Source organism: Crinia signifera, chromosome 3 (genome assembly GCF_055691185.1).
Source record: "Crinia signifera chromosome 3, ASM5569118v1, whole genome shotgun sequence".
Taxonomy (NCBI): Eukaryota; Metazoa; Chordata; class Amphibia; order Anura; family Myobatrachidae; genus Crinia; species Crinia signifera.
The window spans coordinates 286,373,654-286,397,264 of NC_139219.1; the positions used below are offsets into that span (position 1 = coordinate 286,373,654).

Sequence of the window (23,611 nt, forward strand, 5' to 3'; positions counted from 1 at the left end):
TCGGACCCAATTCTCCTGTGAGCTGCCCGGCAGCTCCCCGGGAGCTCTCTCAGACAATCAGATAGCGGCCAGTCATTTGACAGGTTATTTAAAAAATGTAATGCTGCACTGTCCGTCCCGCTGATGATATCTGAGTTCGCCGCCCGGCCAGGTCAGGACTCTGCTTCCCGAAGATGATGATGACCGCCCACCCCACTGCCCCCTGGTCAGGCATATATACACTGAGGTCGGACGTGATCTTATGTGCTGACTGTCCGACCTCCCTGATCCGGTCCGATGTGCACGGGACCGCAATTTTGGTCCGATTTCACCCGGTTATCGGCCGAAATCGGATGAAATCGGCCCAAAATCGCATAGTGTATGGGGGCCTTTAGAAATGTACACAACTTTTTGGTCTCCTAGATCTGCCACAGCAATAACTAAGGTGTACACGCGGAGAACTTTTAACGGGAGATTTTGACTAGATAGTCAAAATCTCCTAGGTTAGCCAGAATCTTCCTATTTTTCTCCTGCTTAGTCAATATTGTCTAGCAGAGATTGCTTAGTATAGATTGACTGTGCAGGCAAGGCAATTTTGACTAGATCATAGACTATCATTGCTTAGACAAAATCGCTCAGTCAAAATCTCCAGTGCATCTAGCTAAAATCTCTCCCAAAATTGCTTAGTCAAAATTGTCCATTTTCCAAAATCTCCCCGTGTGTACCCCCTTTAGACCAGGGGTTCTCAAATTAATTTGCTACAGGACCCTGAGAGACAATAAAAATTAGTCTACCGAAGAATGGCTGCAGCAGACAGACATGCATGGCATCAGTGGCGTAGCTACGTTTTGGGCGAACCCCCCTCCGCAGCCCCGCCAAGCACCCCTACCCCGCCACCCATGCAAACCCCCCCTCAATTCCCAACAGCCTTACCTATCGCGCTGGTCCCGGCGGCTCCGTTCTTCTGCTGAGGACCACCAGAAAATGGCCGCCCCCATACAGCAGACCGTTTCAGAGAACTGTGTGCTATATGGGGGCGGCCATTTTGTGGTGGTCCTCAGCAGAAGAACGGAGCCGCTGGGACCAGCGAGATAGGTAAGTCTGCGGGGGATTGGGGGGGGGGGGGGTTAACTATAGCACCGCAGCCCCCGGTGCCCCCACATGCACAGCGCGCCCCCCCGCGCGGTGGCGGGGGCGGCGGTGCTATAGTTACGCCGCTGCTTGGAATTATTGCGGAGGCACAAAACAGATAGGCAGAGCTGCCTGGTGACTTCTTAAATCTCTAAGCCAGTGATGCGATGATTAAAAGACAATTCAACTGATTTTTTTTTTTTTTTTTTTTTTGACTTCCTGGATCATTGAATGAGAGATCAGAGAAGTAATCAACCTGACTGTCGGCAACATGGTGTAGTGACCCCATGGTGAGATGGTTTTGACCCACTTGGGGTTAGGACTCAGTTTGAGAAGCGCTGACATAGACATTTGTGATCGTGTGCGGCAGAGTCTGTGAAAAATGCACCTACCCCTACTTTGGGAAAATGTTAGTTCTCAATGTGAAATAGAAGTAAAACTGTGGCCCCTTTAAAGTTAGCATGACATACATCATATGCCAATATTCGGTACTTGTGTATTATCACGGCGCCCACGATGTTGATCGTACTGCATCGCATCGCATGCAATGCACCCTGATGGGTGCTAACAATGTTAAATGCACCCCCATTGTCAACACCACCCCCATTTATTTTAGATAGTGTGGCGAGCCACCGAGCCTGAAGCGTGGCGAGGGGACGCGGATTACTTTACATGCATTTTGCGTCTCTTCCGTCCCATTATTGTATGGTGTATATTCATCTTGAGTGTAAAGATCCAGAACAATCATTCTGTGGCAAAACCTACTAACTTTATAAGCTCTTGTGGCAAACCTAATCAGCATGTGTTTGTGATGTTTGTATGCAAGCAAAAATCTATTTCCATACTAATCTGTTATTGGCATCAATTGTGATTGCTGATTACAAATCCATGGTCATAAACTCGAGAAAATGGAAAACCTTTTGTTCTTCAGGAAATAACTGGGGGGCAGCAGAAATGAATTAATTTGTACCACATGTCCACTTTATCTGACAACCTGCGCACTGTTCTTTTTATTGTGGAAGTTGGCAGAGGCCAAACCTGCAGGGTGGGAGTGATGTGGTTACCGGGGCTTCATCGAAACCAAGTGCCGCTCTTTTGCAACACAGCCAGTGAAAAAAAACGTTCTCTACCGCAGGCAGATTTCCTTGGTGTCGTCTAGACATGAGTTAAAGCTGCTTTTTTTTTTTTTTTTCTCCTCCCTCTTTTCCCCTCTCTAGATAATGAATTAAAGTGTCATGTGTTTTCGGTCAGGCTAATAAGGATGGAAATGAGGTTGCTTGAAGGATGTGTAAATGAACTATTCACCCTTCTCCATGAGATCATGATTTATAGAGTTGAGTCAGCCAGCAAAGAGATGCATGACTATGGCCTCCATGTTTCTGTGTTATTCAATATAGTGGAATGTGGTTTTTCTCCCTTTTTAAACACACACAATTAAATGTAAGAACTCTGATATATTGGTAACCTGGATTGCTCGCAGAACCGTTTTAAGCAGTTGCAGCTTGCTTTCCCAGGGTATGCGCAAGTCCACCCAGATGGTGGCAATCACGTTTCAGTGGCAATTTCTGTAAAAACCGTAGATGGTGAGATCGGCATTGGGGACGGGAGATTGTAGTGCCAACAGTCATCATACTAAGGAGGAGGTTTAGGAGTTCTGCAGGAATGCTCTGAGTTCATCTGCAGGACTTGGGTAGTAAAACTGTTATAGCTGCTGTCTTTGTTCCTCCTCTGGTGATCTTTGCTGACTTCTTGGTGACAGCTGCCACTGAACATCATGATTAACCTCGCCCTTGTTTTATACCAATGGCAAGAAAGATAATAGAAAGTATAGGCACATTGTTACTGAAAACTGGCGTATAAGTACAATTGTGCCTTTACATCATTTATAAAAATATAAATAAAAAAGCTTTACATACCTCCTGCCCAATTTTGTATTATGGATATGCCATTCCCAATACCCGTGGTTTCCAATAAAAAAATAATAATAATAAAGTTATCAAATTCCGGGGGGGAGGTGGTGTGTAATAACCTTTCCGGTGGTCTTCCCTCCATTATGCCATTGGGAGGGGGCTGCTGGGAGGCACCAGGTTTGCCTACTCCAGGGGGTATTACATTACATGGAGAGGTGGTCACACATACTCACTAGGGGTCAGTCAGACAGGAGCACACAATTGCTCATACATACTTGAAAACACACACACCTCACATTCTGCTGAAGTAGTCCTGGCTCTCCTGTTGGTTTGTGTATTGGAGTGAATGGTGCTGTGGAATCTGATAATGAAACTGGAGATGGATAATGCCTGAGCCATTGTTAATTTGTACGTCCAACAAGACACCAAAATAAGCATCAGGGTGACCGAGAAAATGAGGATAAGCTTGTTGTAGGAAGTATAGAATAGAAGATCTTTTAAGCAAGAGAAGTAAGTTGCATACTGTACCTAAAGGTGAGGGACAGACTGGGTGAGAACAGTGAACTGAGGGCTAGGATGAGAGCCAGTTTGACGTTTTAAAGAGGTGGGGAGTCTACTAGGGAGATTTAAGCCCCATACACATGGGGTGACTGCAGCCAATGCTGAGCAGCGTGCTGGTGCACATGCTGCTCATAGCGTGCAATGTGTGCTGAGCAGGGTTTTGCCTACTGTTTATAGGATCTACTCAGATCGCTTAGAAATGGTGTTAAAATTGGCCAGTGTGCAAGCCCCTTTAGAGGATCCCGGAGATTGGGAGTAGTACATGTATAATCTTGGAATTAGTAGTGGGAGAAAGTTATTGGTAGGCAGGTGGGGTGGAATGGTGTTCTGCAGGGGAAGGGGAAATGGTGTAGTGCATGTAAGTGAAGAAAGGCAGTCATAGTTGGTTTGGAGAGGAATTTGAGCTTGAGTAGAGCAAGGAGAACGGCTGTATTCAGAGAGGCGAGATAGGAGATTTAAAGTAGTCCAGTTTTGGAGATGACCAGTGGATGAGGATCTTGGTATCCAAGACGAGAGTGGGTAGAATTCTGTAAATATAGTTTGAGATGGAAATGACAGGACTTTAAGAGGTAGTAAATGTGCGGGTTGAAGGAGTCATGGATAACGCCAAGGCAGCATGCTTTGGAGCTAGTGGAGATAGTTGTGAAGTTAATAGATAATGACCCTGTCGGTGAGGTTACGAGGGAAGGTGGAAAAAAATGATTTGCTCCAATTTCAACCTGCTAAGTTTTTAGCGCTGGTGCATCCAAGAAGATAGCACAGAGACAGTTTGAGATACGAGAGTGGAGCGAAGTTCAGGAAACTAAAGTAGATTTGACTATCGTGCACATAGAGCTAATATTGGTAGTCTAAAGCTGATTGGCTTACCTATAAAGAACTTTGGGAGCAGAAGGAGAGGCCTAAAAACAGAAAATTGAGGGATGCCTACTGCTAGTGGAAGAAGAAGCAGTGTGAAGTTATGAGGAGGGGCAAAGATGAAATGGTCAGAGGTAGGAGGATAGTAAGGCGAGGGTGGTATTGCACAGACTAAGGTAGTGATTGATTTGTAGGAGGAGAGGGTGGTAAAAGTAGTAGAGGTCAAGGAGAATAAGCAGAGAGTAGTGGTCCTTGCATTTGTCAGCAACAAGTTCTTTGCCGCTTTCGTTAGTTCAAGATGGAAACAGACTGGAGTAGACAGGTAGCAGAGGAGGTGAGGGGAGATGAGGTCAATTGGGGAATCAAGAGGGAAGAGGTGGATGAATTCCATGACTTTCTCTCCAGATACAGGTGATAAAGAAATCTGAGTTGGTAAGAAGGATGAGGAGTAATGTTAACAGCTTGGCAGGATGTGATGTCCTAATCTATTAAGTCAATTTAGGATTTTTAGTAGTTAGCAATGTCAAGGAGAGTGTAAGGAAGGAAGTCAAGTTGTAGTTGGGCAAAGGAGGAATTCCAGAGTGGTAAAGAGATGCCCGGTTTTTGGGAGGTTCCTGAAATTACAGTTTAGCGAGGTAGAGAACAGCACTTTAGGATGAGAACATACATTAGATATGGAGGAAGTCCACCTTTTTAGAGCATGATTTCCTTCACTGGCGCTCAGGTGTTGGGTGGATAGTGATCACTGGAGCAACAGAGTTGCTAGTAGATGTAAGGGGAAGCATTGTTTAGGGAAGGGAGCATAAGAAAACTGAGTATGCTCTGTGTAAAGCTAATTGATGGCACTCTTAGAAGGTAGAGATGGAGAAGCAGAGAGGGATAAGTTAAGAGAGCAGGTAATGGGGGGAGAGGGGAAATGGGGAGTTGTCATAGATCACAATGGAGAGTGAAGACAAATTCAAGTGAGAGCTCATTCACATGTGTGTAAAAAGGGGCACTGGGGGAGACCAAGCAATAATGTAAGGTTAAGGAGTTGGGGATATTGATTGTGATGTAAATATCACCTAAGATAATTGAGGAAATGACAGAAGAAGGCAGCAAAGTTTTGGAGGCATTTGTGAGGGAGAGCCTCTGTTTTGGTAAATTAGTTACTCTATGGTGGTTTGAAGAGGCCCTGTATCGCTAGCAAGAGCAATGCTGTAGAATTCAGCATGTTCTCTGCTCACCCCCACCAAACCCCCGACCCCCACCATTGCTCTTCGCTGCCTGCATCACCCAGTTTGTGTGCACACCTCGTCTAGTGTGGACCCAGCATTACCCTCACTTACATACTGATAGTGGTAGATGCTCAATTAGTTCAGTAGCATTTCCCAGGTGCATGAGGGAGGGGTTAAATACTGGTTAAGTAAAACAAGACATTTTTTCCCTCAGCACACTGAGCAATGCTAGTAACCAATCTAGAACACTACATGATAATAGAATTCAGAGATATTGGTTACATATACCTGCGCAGGTGTATGCTATGCCCCCAAGCTGCGTCAAGGCTTCTCTGTATATTGGGGGTCCCTAGCGCTATATCTAGGTGCAGGGTGCGGCACCCCAAAAAACCATCATAAGCTGGGAAGCCCAGTGCGGCACGCCAGTGATATACTAAGTGTTAATAATTAGTGATAGGAAGCCGAAGCTATATAAAAAGAGAGAGATAAATGAATGTAATTAAAATAGGATAGAGATAGTGTTAGTGAGGGAAAAGTGTTAATAGAATGTAAGGGCATGCCGCACTAAAGCCACCCAGCCCATCCAGTCCAGGGGCACCGCACCCCACACCACCGTTACCCTAAATTGGGTCTACGATTAACCAGCAAGGAGCCACATGATAATGGCTCCTTACTTGATATATCCAAACTAAGAGCTACCTACCTTGGAGCAACCCCTGACTACTCCATGTGGCATATCAGGACCCACATCTCCTCCTAATATGGGCTCCCTTCTGCCTCTAACAACATACATACTGATAGTGGTAGATGCTCAATTAGTTCAGTAGCATTTCCCAGGTGCATGAGGGAGGGGTTAAATACTGGTTAAGTAAAACAAGACATTTTTTCCCTCAGCACACTGAGCAATGCTAGTAACCAATCTAGAACACTACATGATAATAGAATTCAGAGATATTGGTTACATATACCTGCGCAGGTGTATGCTATGCCCCCAAGCCGCGTCAAGGCTTCTCTGTATATTGGGGGTCCCTAGCGCTATATCTAGGTGCAGGGTGCGGCACCCCAAAAAACCATCATAAGCTGGGAAGCCCAGTGCGGCACGCCAGTGATATACTATGTGTTAATAATTAGTGATAGGAAGCCGAAGCTATATAAAAAGAGAGAGATAAATGAATGTAATTAAAATAGGATAGAGATAGTGTTAGTGAGGGAAAAGTGTTAATAGAATGTAAGGGCATGCCGCACTAAAGCCACCCAGCCAATCCAGTCCAGGGGCACCGCACCCCACACCACCGTTACCCTAAATTGGGTCTACGATTAACCAGCAAGGAGCCACATGATAATGGCTCCTTACTTGATATATCCAAACTAAGAGCTACCTACCTTGGAGCAACCCCTGACTACTCCATGTGGCATATCAGGACCCACATCTCCTCCTAATATGGGCTCCCTTCTGCCTCTAACAACATACATACTGATAGTGGTAGATGCTCAATTAGTTCAGTAGCATTTCCCAGGTGCATGAGGGAGGGGTTAAATACTGGTTAAGTAAAACAAGACATTTTTTCCCTCAGCACACTGAGCAATGCTAGTAACCAATCTAGAACACTACATGATAATAGAATTCAGAGATATTGGTTACATATACCTGCGCAGGTGTATGCTATGCCCCCAAGCCGCGTCAAGGCTTCTCTGTATATTGGGGGTCCCTAGCGCTATATCTAGGTGCAGGGTGCGGCACCCCAAAAAACCATCATAAGCTGGGAAGCCCAGTGCGGCACGCCAGTGATATACTAAGTGTTAATAATTAGTGATAGGAAGCCGAAGCTATATAAAAAGAGAGAGATAAATGAATGTAATTAAAATAGGATAGAGATAGTGTTAGTGAGGGAAAAGTGTTAGAATGATTGGTTACTAGCATTGCTCAGTGTGCTGAGGGAAAAAATGTCTTGTTTTACTTAACCATTACCCTCACTTAGCCTATGGAACCAGCACTCCATTCCCTGGCATCTCAAGGTATAGGTGTGTCTGTCCAACATGGCCACCCTGTTCTATTAGAGTGGTGGTGTTACTGGTACTCTGATGATATTTATATATACACATGTGTGTACAATAGTATTACTTTAGACTTTTTAATGTCCCAAAATTGTAACCCTGAACTAGTGTTTACTAATACCCCATTCAGACATACTACCCGGGATTTTAGACCCGGTTTAAACCCGAGTTTTTAAAAAATCCCGGGTTCATTGCAGGTGCGCAGGACCCGGGATTTTAGAGGACTAAAATTCCGAGTAGAGCCTTTCAGACATACGCTAGTCCCGGGATTGTGCGCGTGCACGTGAAAAATCCCGTGATTTTGCCGTATGTAACCTTGCTGTGTAATGGGCATTACGCTGTGTGGCATAGTGTGTAATATCCGTAATCCTGGCGCAGTGTGCTATATTTTTATTTACATTTTTTTTTTTATGTTGTATTATTTATTTTTATTTTGGTTTGGTTTTATTTAAATTTTGAATGTAAAATGTGCCCTGTTCGGTGGTCAGCACTCTGCCCTTAAAACATCCTAGTGTGAACACTACCTGACCAAATCGGAAATATAAGCAATCAGGGTTAAACATTCTGTACAGCACCTTAATTGGTATATGTACTTCTATATTTAGTGACCTCTGTGACCCATAGCAGCCTTTTCAAAGTTTAACTTTTGCTTTCTTAGATGCAATAGAGAAATTAAATCTGGTTTCTATTGGTTACCGTACCTTTTTGCATATAGAGTTATAGCAACTTTTGTAAATGTAAAATGTCCCTATTGTGTTTTTAATTTGTCAGGACTTATAAATGAACTAATTTAATTGTGATGCATGACCTGCAGAAAAGTTCCTCTTCCTCTGGAAACCAGATGTCAGTCTGGTACTTGTTCCTATGGTGTCCACTGTGATACTGTGACACTGTGGTAGCAAGAACTACAAGTTTCTTGATTGTAGTAGTGTGAGAATGCGCTCTGCTTGGTTTTCTGCTGCGTTTAAACTCATGACTATATTCCTTTATTTATGTCTAAGGTTATAAACCAGATTTATTTGTGTGACTTTAGTAGCCGCTGCTCTATAAAAATTTGTGCCATTGTGCAGTTGTATGTAACATTCTGGCTACACCTTGTGTTTGGTGGTCTAGATTGCATCATATTATGCATTGCTTTCCATATATTAGGTCATTCACAGCCGTCCTTGATCTATTGGAGCCTAAATTCCCTCAAACACAGCCGTCTAAAATGAAATTTGTGTAAGGGTGTGGTAGAGTGCCCTGACAATTCTGATGGTCCGTATAACGACAAAGTAATCCCAACGGTTGGTACTCCGACAGTGGCGAGAGCTCATTGAAGCCCCTTGGTGGCTTGCTGCGCTCACCACAGGTTCGGTTCTTCCTCTAAGGGGGTCGGGATACCAACTGTTGGGCATATAACAACGGGATTCCGTTGTCTGTATAGGGACCGCCGGAATCCCGACTGTCGGGAGGTCCCCCGGGGCCCGTTGTGTAAGACTGAAGTTCACAAGTAAGTTTTGCAAATGTGAGCCTGTGATGCTAACCACTGTGCTTTGTGCACAGTGGGGGGGGATTGCTTGCATTTTTCAGCCAAATTGGCTAGTCATTGATAAACCGTACACTGAGCAATATGGTCGCTGAGCAGTATATTGCTGGGAGATATAATTTCACCACATGTACACACCTTTAGACTTGCACTACTGACACAAACGACAATTAAAAGTTAAGGTTGCCATCCACTAGTGCAATATGGCCACTTTTAAGCAATGCTGTGACGGTTCACATGAAAAGTGTCCCATCGCATGTAATTTTCCTATGACTAGGATGCGAGGCACGGTCCCATCCACCTCGCATTGCAGTCGCAGATCCTACGAGCTGCCATGAATACTTATCGTAGCTCTTGCTAGGATCACATGCAATACATGCAAGCCAGAATGCAGGAGAATAAAAAAAATCCCATACAAATGAATGCGCAGCCACTGCCTATGAATGAATCAGTGGCTGCCTATTAATTTGTATGCCTATTCATTTTTTTAAATTCACCCAGCTCTCGAAGCCGGGGCTAAAAAGCACCCAAGATGGGCTGCTGATGGCTGCACATAAGATTTATGTGCAGCGCACAGGACAGCTTGGTGGGGGGTGTGGTAAGAGAGGACTATGGTTAGGCACAAAGAAGGGGTAGTTGGTGAAAGCGTTTGGCACAAACAGGGAGGGTTAATGTTAAGCTGCACGGGGGGGGGGGGGGAGTTAGAGTTGGGCTCAGGGTAGAGAGTAGGTAAGTATACTTACTAGACCACTGTTGATATTCCCTACATTAAGATGTTTCTGACCACCAACATCTCTTCTGATCTGTGTTCCATTTTTGGGCCTGGTACAACTGTGTAAGTATTGGCTGCAAGTGAGTGCACTTAGGCTTCATGTCGGGATGCTGCTGTTAGACTTCTATTCTTGCTTATGTATTGCACCCTATGTAACATTATGCCTTTTGACAGCCATCATAATTTCACCAAGTATGTAATAAAGCCAGTTTTCAAAGTACCGGTATGTGGATGTATGGGCTGTCTGGCACATTTCTACTCCTCCTTATCGGACTCCCCTGTAGCATGTTCCAAATGAAATTCTTCAGGCAGAGGATGAGAGTGAGGACCATGGAGAGGTCAAACTATTAACAGTTCATTTCTATCTGACCTTTGGTAATCCAAACATTTCTTTCCCAGCCGGGACACATAATCCCCATTGTCCCAACACTATAAATCTGCAATAACAGAGTTCCAGCAGCCCTGGATGCTGATGAGCTGGGGGAAAGCTGCTTGCCATGTGAGTGGTTACATGAGCCGCTGTGCTGGGTGGGTGGAAGTGCTGCAGGAAGTAAGGACAAGCACAGCAAGGCACATGTTGATTAAATGTGCATTTGGTGCTGCAATATAGCACATATAAAGGCCCGCATTCCCGGAATTAAATTAATCTCATTTGTGCTAATTCAGGAAACAGACTTTTTCAGTTAATTTATTCAGCATATTTCTCCTATTTTAAATTGAAGTGGTTTAACCCACGCCATAAAGGAAAGTAATCATTATTTTCTGTGTTTGTTTTCTTGGTTCTAGATTGCGGAAAGCCTGAACACTATATAGAACCTATTATTTTCTTATCTGGCCAAATGTCCAGTACTAGATCACTTTTATATTAGCCATTGTCTTGCCACCATGCGTGTTTAATTCTGTTTGCATCATGTTGTTCTGAAAGGCTCCGTATAAATAACCGGAAACCACATTCATCCTTGAAGTGGATTTATGATGGATCTGTCTGCACAGGCCGCATACATCTGCCAGGGAAACAGAATGGCTTATGAAGTTCAGAACTGCGACGTCTCTCCCGCTAATGCGCGAACCCTGGCGATCTGACAGTCCTTTAACTCTGTCCATAATATGCAACAGTAACCCTTATACTTGGATTAGCTTGGGGTGTTCAGGCTATGCAACACTTGCTATAAATATTATGGGGGGGGGTTCCCACTTTATTTTTCACAATGGTAATGGGTGAAGCAAAACTTCTGTATAATTCATTAGTTTTTATCAGACACTCTGGAGTATATGTATGAAGCGGTGATAAGGGAGGAGAAGTGGCACATGGCGACCAATCAGCCACTCTGTATAATTTTATATTATGCAAAGTACAGATGATACTCCAGTGCTTATTGGTTGACATGGGCCACTTCTCCTCTGGCTCACTTCTCCCTTATCACTGCTTCATACATCTACCCCATGTTACTACAGATTTTATATTACAGCAGGCAGAATGTTCTGAATTCTGTTTAAAATGCATGAAGCGTCAATATTATTCGACTTATATTTTAGAATGTATTAAACATGTGTTCCTAATCCATGGTAAGGAAAGGTAGATGAACCTAATATCAGTGGTTCTATATCCATCTTTTAGTGATTCTTTATTTTCTGTACCTGGCTAATGGGCCCTACACACACAGCAATAATGCTAGGTTAGCCTCTGATACAGTGCTGTCATTCCGCACACAGCGCGGTGTGCTAAGCAAGCTGACCGCACCAGTGTCCTCCGGTGGAGAACACTGGTGATCAGCGAGATTGATGGTCACTGACCCTCAATCTCGGACAGTGATGGGCATTGCTATCGCTATGGCCCCTACACACACACACACACAAACACACACACACACCGATGTAGGCGACTTTGCCAAGCAAAGCAAAGTTGCTAATACCCCTTTTACACCAAGACATAACCCAGGTTGGACCCAGGTTAGAGTTGGTGTAAAAGTAGTCAACCCAGGTCCAGGAACACTGGTCTCCTACCCAGGTCCTGACCAGGGTTGAACACTGGTTGGACCTGGGTCGTGGGCGGTGTAAATGGTCCCAACATCGGGTAGGGCTGAAAGGATACCAGAAGTGCGCTGCAGTGGCAAAGACAGCAGCCAGGAAGGATACGGGCTGTGCACACAGAAATCATAATTGGATAATTGGATGCAGTATAATTTATATATTTTTTTTTGGGGGGGGGGGGGGGAGCACATGAGAGATTCTGTCTGTTGCTGCAGGGGAAGGGGCTGGGGAGAGCACGTGGGTGCTATGTGCGCTTGAGAACTGATTAAAACTTTTTGAAAAGTATTTTACAAAATAAACAAACCAACATTTTTCAATGCTAACTAGTCATGTCTTTTAATTTGTATTTTAAATCATTGAGGGAAGGTTGGATTGCAGTTTCAGTTCTAAAATGGACATTTTTAATGTCATCCATAGGGAAAAGCAGGGCTGACCCAGGTTCAGTGTAAACAGTGCAGACCTGGGTCACAGTGCTGTGATGAAGCTGGGTCCAACCCTGCAAACTCCCATGTTCAAAGACCAGGGTCCGACCAGGGATTTTGGTGTAAAAGGGGTATTAGAAAATGCCTTAATATTGGCATGTGTGTAGGCCCTATTAGGCTGCGTACACACTACAGCGACTGGCAATCTTGCTGGTGGTCAGGACGAATTCCCCTCACAGATCATCTGACAGTAGTAGCAAATCATAACAGGCATACTTTTGGTATTGGTGCTTTGCCTTTGTTCTGAATGCTGCTTTGTAGGGCTACGCTGGTTCAGAGATATGTAGTGCAATATCGTATTATGAGGTAACGAGTCATAGGAAATGGTGTCCCCAGGCAAATTGTGTTAGTTTAAGGGAAAAAAAAGTCTGTCTTTGCAATGTTAACAAATGTGAGCTGATAAAGGTTTGTGTGCAAACTGTAGCCGTAATAAACACTTCATTTAATGGGAGCTGGGCGCTCGGCCAGGTAGCCCGTTTGGAAGTGAGGTATTTTGCTGAATGTCGGTTTTCACCTTTCACCTTTCATCTCCTGTAGCTTTGTATAGACTAGTCCCTACTAGCTGTAACCTCTGTTACTGCCTGCGCTCATTTATTTCCCAGTGTGTGAGGGAGGCGCAGGAGCTGCTTTGATTGAAGGATGGTTTACGTGTGGGTCATTCCTACGTTTTGGTGCCTTGCTTCTTTTCTGTCTACTTGTTGAACAGCTCATTGGAATTTATGGATGGTATTGTCTGTTGCAGAATATGCATTTCTGTTAAACCATCAGCACACACGTGTATGTTCTTCCAATCTTAAGCCACACAGCTATTTCTATACATAAAGCCCCATCTACGGCTTGTTTATTTAGAGCCATTCTTCATAAAAGCTTGTGATGTCTTTATGCGGGTAGTCTTTTTGTACTGATCAACCCTGCACCTGTGTTACACTTGACTTTAAACATCCATTTGCTCCCTGCTGGTAGTGTATTGACATCTAGGATATTTTTGTTGTTTTTGTGCATGGACCTCTATTTCCAGCCATTTTGATCCATCTACTGGCATTGTTCTAGTAGTTGCACTTGCTTTGTATTAGAGACATACATGTTCCATTATGACCCCCTTTGTCTGTTCCTGACTGTGGTCTCATTCCTGGTACTTTGTTCTACACGGAACTCTTATTTTATCACAAGATATATTGGTGGGCTGTTGATGCGTTTGCATTCGACCTCTGGTTTCCAACTGAAGTCCTTCCGTCGCTGTTAAGCTGATGTCTTAAGGGGTGTAGACACTGCGCGATTACCTTGCTATTCGGGACTGAATAGCACAGCAAGAAAAGCACATTTGAATATATATACAGTATTACAGATCTTTACTATATAGTATTGCCTGCACAATCTTTCTATTCGATTTTGATGCAGCTGAAAACTGTTTGAAGTCTTTTTGATTTTGTCTACATAGTCAAAATCGAATCGAAAGCTAGTCAGAATCGCTCCATGTGCATAGGGCATTACTATGGTTTTCTTTAAATCTTACACCTGTCTTTATATTGGAGGCATTTACACCATTCTGGACAATAATCTGTTTGACAGTAACTAGCATTTATTGCCATCAACCCATCCTACTCAGGGGCCGTCCCTATTATGGGAAAGCGAAGGGTGCAATATTCCATGACCACAGCATATCATTGGCAGCAACGACATCTGATCTTGCAACCTTCGTGGGATTGTTTCAGCTCGAACTAGTACTAAATAACTCTCTGCACATTGCAGAAGCGGCCATAAAGTGCTGGCGCTGCTGCAAAGACTCGCACCTCTGAGGGTTGAACCCGAAGTCTGAGTATGTGCATATAATTTCATTCCGGGTTCTGCTATTCCTTTTAGCTGCCTCATTAAACCCTTTCTCTAGAAGTTTTCTATTTTGTGTCCTGTAAATTCACATCGTCACTGAGTGGATATAGCTGTCCTTGTAAACTCTCATCTCACCTAATCTCACACAGATATGCAGATTATTTGAGAGTGGCGGCACTCGAAATAAGTCACAGCAGGCCAATGCACCGTCGTTTCGAGACCGCGAGTTCTCACTAGCACTTTGATAAAGAGACCGTATGGTCTTGAAACGTCGGTACATTGGCCTGCTGTCTTATTTCGAGTGCCGCCACTCCCAAATAATCTGCATTTATGTATTGTTAGGCACTGGAACCCTTCTGGTTAAATATAAATAAATGATAATAATTGTTACATAGTTTCTCAAATACGTTTTTTATTCTTCATCAGATAAATAGCTAAATGCCTTGAATAGTTGTGTTAAACACTGTGACAGTGTACTGGTGTGGGTAATTTCACTGGGCCACCCGCTTTACTTGTTTGGAGCCTAGAGGCTCTGCAGCTACTTTAAGGTTTGTTGTTCTTGTGGCTTTAGCAATTGTCTAACAATCCCATCTCCTAATTGCCGGACAGGCTGATAGTATGTGATCCTAAGCTGCCGCTGCCAGATAAAAATGCATTACCTCCTGCTTTTACAGTGTGATGATGACACAGGTGTGTATATACTTTAGGCTTTCTTATCACCTTTCTTCCATTAAGGATAGAACACTTGTCATTGTCTAAGATGGTGGGGAGTCCTTAGTCGGCATGCCCGATACAAACGGGATGCAGTTAATATCCCGGCGGTTGGGATCCCGGCGTTCAGAATCCCGACCGCCGAAATACCGACATATTCTCCCTCCGTGGGTGTCCACGACACCCCTGGAGGGAGAATAAATTAGTGTGCCGAGCGTAGCGAGGCACCGGGCCCGCTGCGCAGCGAGCCCGCAAAGGGGGGCGATCCACGTCCCCCCCTTGTCGGCATTTCGGCTGTCGGGATTCCGGCGTCGGGATTCTGAACGCCGGGATTCAGTACTGAATCCGAGTCGGCATGCCCGATACAAACAAGTCTGCCTTCCCAACTAGTAAGTGGGTGCGGCTGGCAGTCAATAGGTCGATCATTATTGGTCGACACGTGAAAAAGGTCGACATGGCTAAATGGTCCACACAAGCAATAGGTTGACATGAAAAATATTAACCTGAGTTTTTGTAAAAAATAAATAAATTTATAATGGTACCTGAAGCATGGCAAGCAAAGCTGTACACTTATACGTTGTCCGTATTGACCGCAAACTATTTACAATAGACCGCACGACCCATACCCCTAGCAAGTGTATCAATTATACCCCTTTTACACCAAAAATCCCGGATCCGACCCGGCATTTGGAACAAGGATCCAAGCTGGGTCGGATTTACTCCATTTACACTGCGGTGCCCACCCGCAGTGTAGACGGAGGTGGCGCTTGCAGATGACATCATCTCCAAGGGCCAGGACCGCGGACATCCCCACCGGGACCGCCGATCGCCGTGCTAGGTGCAGCCCAGCACCAAAGTAAGCTGTGGTCCGCAGGTTGGACATCCCCCATTCATGTAAACAGGAGCTGGGTCGCATGACCCAGCATACCCGTTTACACCGCCTTCTACGCAGGTCAGGACCTGGGTAGAAGTCCCGTGTAAAGGGACACGGCGTGACCGATTTACACCGCTGCAATAACCCGGGTCAGTGGCGGTGTAAAAGGGGTTTAACTTTACTGTACTCCCCAGTTGTTCTTATTTGAACTGGCTATAGTCTACGCATTTGTTTTATTACAATCAGCCTGCAAGTTAAAATCCTCTTTTCGGAGCTTAACCTGCAGTAAAAGAGCCATGTGTCTTGTTGCTGCTATATCAAAGTATAACTGTAGGAAAGGTGACATTCTATAGCCTTAAATGTTCCACTCCATTGATGTGTGGCGCTACCTGATTACATCAACCCATTTGGATGTTTTTCTCCCACTATAAATATTGGGCAAACTCTCTTGAACCCATGAATCATTTTACAAAAATGTACTTTGTAGCCAAGCTCAGTCGCAGCTACTATGTTTTAGACTGACGCTATGTCCGCATGCTGCTGGTTTATTAACTCTTTGAGTGCCAACATCTCTGAGATGCTCAAAGTATCAGCTTAAAATGCCAGCGTCACTCACATTTGTTTAATAAGTTAAAATAAAAAAGATGTGTTGGCACTCGAAGGGTTAAAGAAGAGTATGTTGTGACAATGCATAGTTCTAAATATGGTTTGGTTTCTGAATGGCTGCATAATAGGAACGGATTTCAATCTTCGGGGATGATTCAATTGTTTATTGCGCCCGATTTACTCAGGTTGTGATACTGTTTTTTTTTATTTATTTTTTATCTGTATAGGATAAATAGGTGGGTTTAGCTGTGTAACGCTGATAAACCCAACCAAAGTGCTTGGTGTGATCCAAAAAGTTCCGGTTGGACGCCCACATGGGTCAACTTTCCGCTCGCTAGTGTGGGGAGCTTCACTCTGAAGTGTTTTTCCCATGGCCCAGCATGCCCAAGCGGAGCAACAATGGAATTACTCCTTTTAAGTGCCATCTAGTGACAGCCACGGGGAGAAGCAATTGAATAACCTCCACTTTGCTATCATTCCAATAAATCTTGCGCTGATTATCTCCTACCACTCGCACTTTGAGGCATTACCTGTGCTGCATTCCTCTACTGTAATTAACACTGGTGCTCCTATCAGATGGTGTAGCACCCTGCATGCTTTTACATGTGCCCCGACAACGCACTTCTGCATTGAAGACCATTTCTTCTTTTTTTTTTTTTTTTCTTGTAAAGTATTTTTTTAAATGCCATTTTGTGTTTTAATGGCACTATCTATCTATCTATCTATCTATCTATCTATCTATCTATCTATCTATCTATCTATCTATCTATCTCATGAGCACAAAGGTGCCTTTACTCTAACCACTGTCTTCTAATACCCCTTTCACACCAGCCTAAATTCCCGGGTTGAGTCCGGGAACAACCCAGTACTACCTCCTGGTGTGAAAGGTACCCGGGACAAATTACCGGGCTAATTTGCCGGCAATCCAACCCTGCTAGGTAGCAGGGTTGTTCCTGGGTTCAACCCAGGGACCTGGCTGGTGTGAATGGGTTAGGGTATATTTACCCGGGTTGCCGGGTCCACGGTGTCCTGTCCAGCCGGGAATTGATGCAGGCGGCGGGGGCAAATGACGGGACAGCCGGTGGATGATGATGACGCAGCTCTCCGGCAGCAGTGAGGGCGCCGGAGAGCTGCATCATCTTCATCCGCCGCCTGTCCCGTCATTTGCACCTCTGCCTGTGTGGATCCCTGGCCTGTACGGAGGACCAGCAACCAGGGTGAGTATTCTCCCCATCTGAGCCGCCATCCCGCTGACTGCCCGCCTCCTGCGAGCCTCCTTCCCGCCCCCTTCACACCAGAAAATGCAGGGACTTTTCTAGTGTGAATGGGTCCAAACCCGGGAATGTCCCTGCTTGTCCCGGGAACTGAATTCCTGGGTTTGTCCCTGCATTTCTGGTGTGAAAGGGGTATAAACTTCTCTGTAACCTTTTTACATGTGGTCTGATGAAACCGTAATGTAAATGCCTCGCCAATTTGCCAAAGCTTTAAGAGCATGGGAAATATGGCTGAAGGATTTGGTGACTGCTATGACACAGAAAAAGACTTGGTAATGCTGTAGTTGGTTAAACTGCCCCAAACCCAAATTTTTGCTTACTGAGCAGCACACGTCTGGTGTAGTAATGGTGCCAGCAAGCAGTGCTCCTGGTGATTCAATGCTTTTGGTCTGATTTAGTCCAAGGTTTCTTGTATGAATCACTCTTCCTCTGTCTCCTTATTAGTGAACTATTACCGTATGAATTGAGCTTGCTTGATTTAATGCTTAAACCAGATGGGAATGATTGACTGGGAAGTGTTATTAAAGAGGTGGATCTGTGGAGGGGGTTGTCTGTTTCATATATGAATGGGAAGAAGGGGTAGAACATACAGGTTTAGTGCTGTACAGAATGTGTTGTATATTCTTAATGGTGGAAAGTCTTTATTTTACCCCTAGACAAGATCATAAAGGGGTCCGGCGAGGGTTTTTTTTTTTTATGACGAGGATGGCTTGTTTTCGGCGAGGATCATCAAAAACAAGCCATCCTTGCCGTTTAACCCCCATCAGAGGATGGTGAGGATTCCCCCGAATGGCGAGGTTCACCGCTAATGCAGTGAGTCAGCTGCATATAGCCGCGAGCCTCACCGTTTTAACGGCTACACTCGCCATTTCCACTTAACTTTTTATAAACAGCAGGGTGGAAATGGCGAGTGCAGGTGGGTTGAATACTGAGGGCGGGCTATCAATGTTAATGGCTATACCTATGTATAAAAGCACAATCGGCTGCCCCTTAAAATGTAAGGTAGACTACTGCACTGTTGTGTGGGGAATTTGCACATAGAAAAAGAAGACTTGCGTTGGGGGCACAAATAGCAAAAGAAGGGATGTAGTGGAGTATTAGATTATTTAAAACTTAGCATTTATTAGATTAATTTAGATTTTCTAAATTTATCTAATAAATGCTGAATTTTAAATAAATGTTGTTTCTGACTTAGGGGAGCACCTTCCACCCCACCCCACCTCATTTGACAGCTTTTTTCAAGCTTACTAATTTGGGGTATAGGAGCCTACACTGCTTTTTTTATTACTTTACGTACATTGTACCACTAGACAGTGATCCAGTGCGAAATCAACCCCCCTATACTTTCCTGTTGTGTGGGGAACCTGGACATTATAAATAAATTAGGTTCATTTTTTCATCTGGTGATACACTGTATTTGAAATGGGATTTCACCTCTTTTTTTGCCTATTGGTTTTGCTCTGGATAAAATGTGAGGCTAAATCTGGATACAATGCTACAGTACATGATATACTGGGCAATCTTGCAATCTCTGTTTGAATGCAACAACCAACAAAAAGAAATTAATTTATCCCTCATAACTTAAGGAGTACTGAAAACTGAGCTTTTTTTTTTATTCTGCTTTGTGCTATTTGACTAAAGCAGGTTTGAAATTTTTAAAATAATCTGTTGGGCAAAAACACCAAATCTGTTATAAGTGCTGGTATTAATAAATGCCTGAAAGGTTCATTTAATATAGATTAAATAAGAATTGATGGTGCCATTTACACCTTTTCAGTTTCATACCAGATTTTAAATTCTGTAATTTAGCACAACCTGCTGTTATGCGTGAACACAAGCACATCTCCCCTATGCGTGAACACAAGCTGCTTACCAGTACAACTTGAACTAAAGCGGAACTGCTCAAATGCTAAATGTAACCTAAAATACATGCAAATAAAATAGAAGTTATTGCTGAATATTCGTGCATGGCATTATATTGGGCAGTACGGATGGTGTAATGGTTAGCATTACTGCCTCACAGCACTGAGGTCATGGGTTCAATACCCACCATGGCCCTAACTGTGCGGAGTTTGTATATTCTCCCCATACTTGTGTGGGTTTCCTCCCACAATCCAAATCTATACTGGTAGGTTATTTGGCTCCCAACAAATTAACCCTAGAATGTCTGTGTGTGTGCCTATACATGTGGTAGGGAATATAGATTGCAAGCTCCACTGGGGCAGGGACTGATGTGAATGGTCACATATTCTCTGTAAAGTGCTGCGGAATATGTGTGCGCTATATAAGAAACTGTTAATAAATAAATATTGAGGCTGTAGAAATTAATTTCTACAGTATAATATGTCCATGGCCTCCACTTAAATCTTTAACGTCTAAACTAAATATTTTTCCTCCCTCTAGGTCTGGATGCAGAGCTATACTATGTCAGGAACGATATTATAAATCACTATGCGCTCTCCTTTAACCTACTCATTCCCACCGAGACTAGCAGCCTCCACTTCAGCTGGCACTCTAAATACAAGGTGTGTGTTTATTTCCTGTTCTGTTCTTCTTTTTTCTTTTTTTTATTATTATTATTTTTTTATGTTTTTATTTGTTCTGACCAGAAATATGCACATTTGATGTGTGATTGACAAAATGACTATTATAACCTAATTGAAAAGCAATCTTGCTGATTGTAGTAGTGGTGACCAGGCGCCCTCTACTGACCAAGAATGGTTTCCTCTGGTTAATGTGACTTTATGGTTGCCTCCTACAGTATACAGCTTTATTCACAATGGCTACATAGTGATAATTCCTTCAATTACACACAGAGTAGAGCCTGATTACAGATGCCTCTGTCTAGACAGTGTTTGTCTATTTATTGAAATACCTAATGGATTGTCTGCATGAATGACTATATACCTTTTACGAGCTATTGTCACATGCCAGATTATGGGCATCTGTAATATTATGAACTGAATGCAAATGAACACTATTATTTCTCTCTTGTGTGTGTGTGTGTGTGTGTGTGTGTGTGTGTATAGCATACATGCTCATTAAGGTGCCCACACACTAGAATGTTTTTTTTTTTTTTGCCGATCAGTCAATTTTGACCGCAGAATTGTCCGATCTCAATTGGATGTGCACTACTGTGGTCCTTTTCCTAAATCTTCTGATCTTACGTGCTGCATGAAATCTTTGGTAAAGATGTGCGCTTGCCTGAAATCTTTTGTACAGGAAGGACAAAAGATTTCAAGGATAATTTATGCACATATCTTAAGATTGCGGATCTTTCTAGTGTGTGGGCACCTTTACCAAAAATGGGTGTGGTACAGGGGTCCTACAGTCGGGGATCACGACAGTCATTAGCCCGACGTCAGGATCCCGACTGTCCGGACTCAGACAGCATGGTGAGCGCAACTAAGCCCCTTGTGGGCTCGCTGCGGGTACAGTGAATCGCCTGCGGGTACGGTGAATCGCCACCTATTCTATTCTCCCTCTATGGGGGTCGTGGACCCCCACGAGAGATAATAGCCGGTGGCCGTCGGGAACCCAGCTGTCCGTGTTTTGACAGTCGGGATCCCGACGTCGGGTAAGTGCCTGTCAGGATCCCGACTGTCGGGACCCGGTCCGGCACCCACCAAAAATATAGGTAGGTTTTTTTATTTTCTTTAATAGCGTTTTATTTAAGTTGGTTGAGAGGGGTGTAGGTGGTTTGTCTTAAGCAACATATCTGTAAAGATGGGAGATTAGTGGTTTTGTTTTTTTTAATCCTACAATTTCTTGTTTGTTGTAAATGTAGGGGTCTCATTGGTTTATTTTTCTTCTGCAGGTGGAATACAGACTAGGATTCCATGTGGACAATCCTTTAGCAATGGACTTACCACAGACCAATATCTCAATGCAAGGAGATGTTCCCCGCTCCTTATCAGGTGACTGAGTATTTTAAAAAATGATCTCTGCTTCGTTATACCAAAAACACACACAACCGATAACTACGGTGACATTGGATATGTCCTGTTATATTCATTTCACCTAACTTGGGTATAAACCGTTAAGGTGTCATTTAGCCATTTCAGGAACAACTACTTTCCTGGCTGTTTAAACCCTAAAGCTGGCTACACACTAGGCAATTTTAGCCAACATAGTGCACTATCAAAATATAGCTAAAGATATTATCGTGCATATAGTTAACTATGATGCTTGCTCTGGCAGGTCATTAATGATCCCCTGTACATACAGTAAATTCTGACAATATAGTCAGAAACTGCATGTTTGAGCGCTCCAGGGTCTCATTAAACGATATTGTTGTGTTTAAGCGCTAGACCATTCATGTAGTGTGTACCCAGTTTTAAGGTGCATACACGCTGTACGATTTATCAACCATTATCGTTCATTTTGGTCCTTCTGTACAATATGGTCAAAATATCGTTCAGTGTGTATGCTACAAACAATGAACGAATACGGTCCCAAGGTTATTCGTCGAAAGTGGCAGGCAGCTCCATTTTGGATTTCTTAAAAAAAAGCCTGTAGACTGTACCTACATCATTTGTCATATTTCTTTCGGCAAATCGTTCAGTGTGTATGGATTGTATGGTCGACCTCAAGATGATCGACAGTCATCAGATCGACATACTGCAAGGTCAAAAGGGGTCTAGGTCGACATGATCTAGGTTGACAGTCAAAGGTCGACATTGGGTTTTCCACTTTTGTTACCCTAATGTCGACAGTCGACATGGGCACTGTTTTAAGTGTGCTGTGTCCCCTCGCATTGCTTGTTGCACTCGGCACACTATTTTATTCTCCCACCACGTCCTAGTGGATGTTAGGGCTGAAATACCGCCTGTCGGAACATGTTGGCTCAGAAAAACTGTGAGAAACCCCATGTGGACCTTTTGACTGTCTACCTAGACCATGTCGACCCAACAACCTGTCGACCTAATGACTGTCGACCAACCGACCGTATCCTGTATGCACCACATCTTTCATCGAGGACACTTGTGAAGTTCAAGGGAAATACATTGTGTGGGCACCTGCCTTCCGGAGGCGGGCGCCTGACCTCAGCCATCCCACCCAGACTAGATGAATATGCAAATCACCCATCACCAGTGCTGCGCGTATGTTTACTGGGCGGTGGGTGGCGTGCATTCATATTCCCAGCGGGCAGTGTTACAAGGCTCGCTACACTGCAATGTTATTCTGCTTAGCGAGAAAACCAGAATTACCTCCTTAGTGCATTAAAACAGAAGCTTGGTACACACTAGCCATTGTGTTTACCCGGCGATTTTGGAAGGGTGCGGGCATCTGCAAGTGCATACACCCTTGTCTATACCAGCAGGGAGGGAGTGACAGCGAGGGGGGCGGGAACCCTTCTGCAGCAGCGCCCTTGTTAATGAGGACTTCCCTCATATGACCTGTTCAGATGATACTGGACGAGATAGTAAGATATCGCTGAGAAGGTTTCTGCTTGCTTACATGGTGCTGCTTATCTTCTTGCTGCTTCTCTGTGTGCTTTGGGGCATATTTATTCATTATCTGGTTATGCAATCAATTGTAATTTCGGTACTTGTGTATTATCATGGCGCCCAATAAGCTATTTGCTTAGTGGGCTATTCTGCGTAGGGAAATCGCATCGCATGGGCCATTTTAAGGGCCGTGCGATGCGATCCAATTTTCCTATGTAATGTATTCATTGCTCTCTTATTTATATTGCCATTAGGTATACAATAATGACATACAATGAGGTTTTATGCACCTCTTCACTATCCACCCCACCCCGAAGCGTGGCGGCGGAACGTGTCCTATGACCTTTT

General features: G+C 44.0%; 1 protein-coding gene across 2 annotated transcripts in view; it reads left to right on the forward strand.

Moving 5' to 3' along the window:
• RYK (receptor like tyrosine kinase) overlaps positions 1-23,611 on the forward strand; it is a 129,827-nt gene that overhangs the window by 42,586 nt on the left and 63,630 nt on the right. For both annotated transcript variants that reach the window (XM_083178392.1, XM_083178393.1), the window contains exons 2-3: positions 20,217-20,338; positions 21,631-21,730. In XM_083178392.1, coding sequence (XP_083034518.1) covers positions 20,217-20,338; positions 21,631-21,730 — 222 coding nt within the window. The remainder of the gene's footprint in view (positions 1-20,216; positions 20,339-21,630; positions 21,731-23,611) is intronic.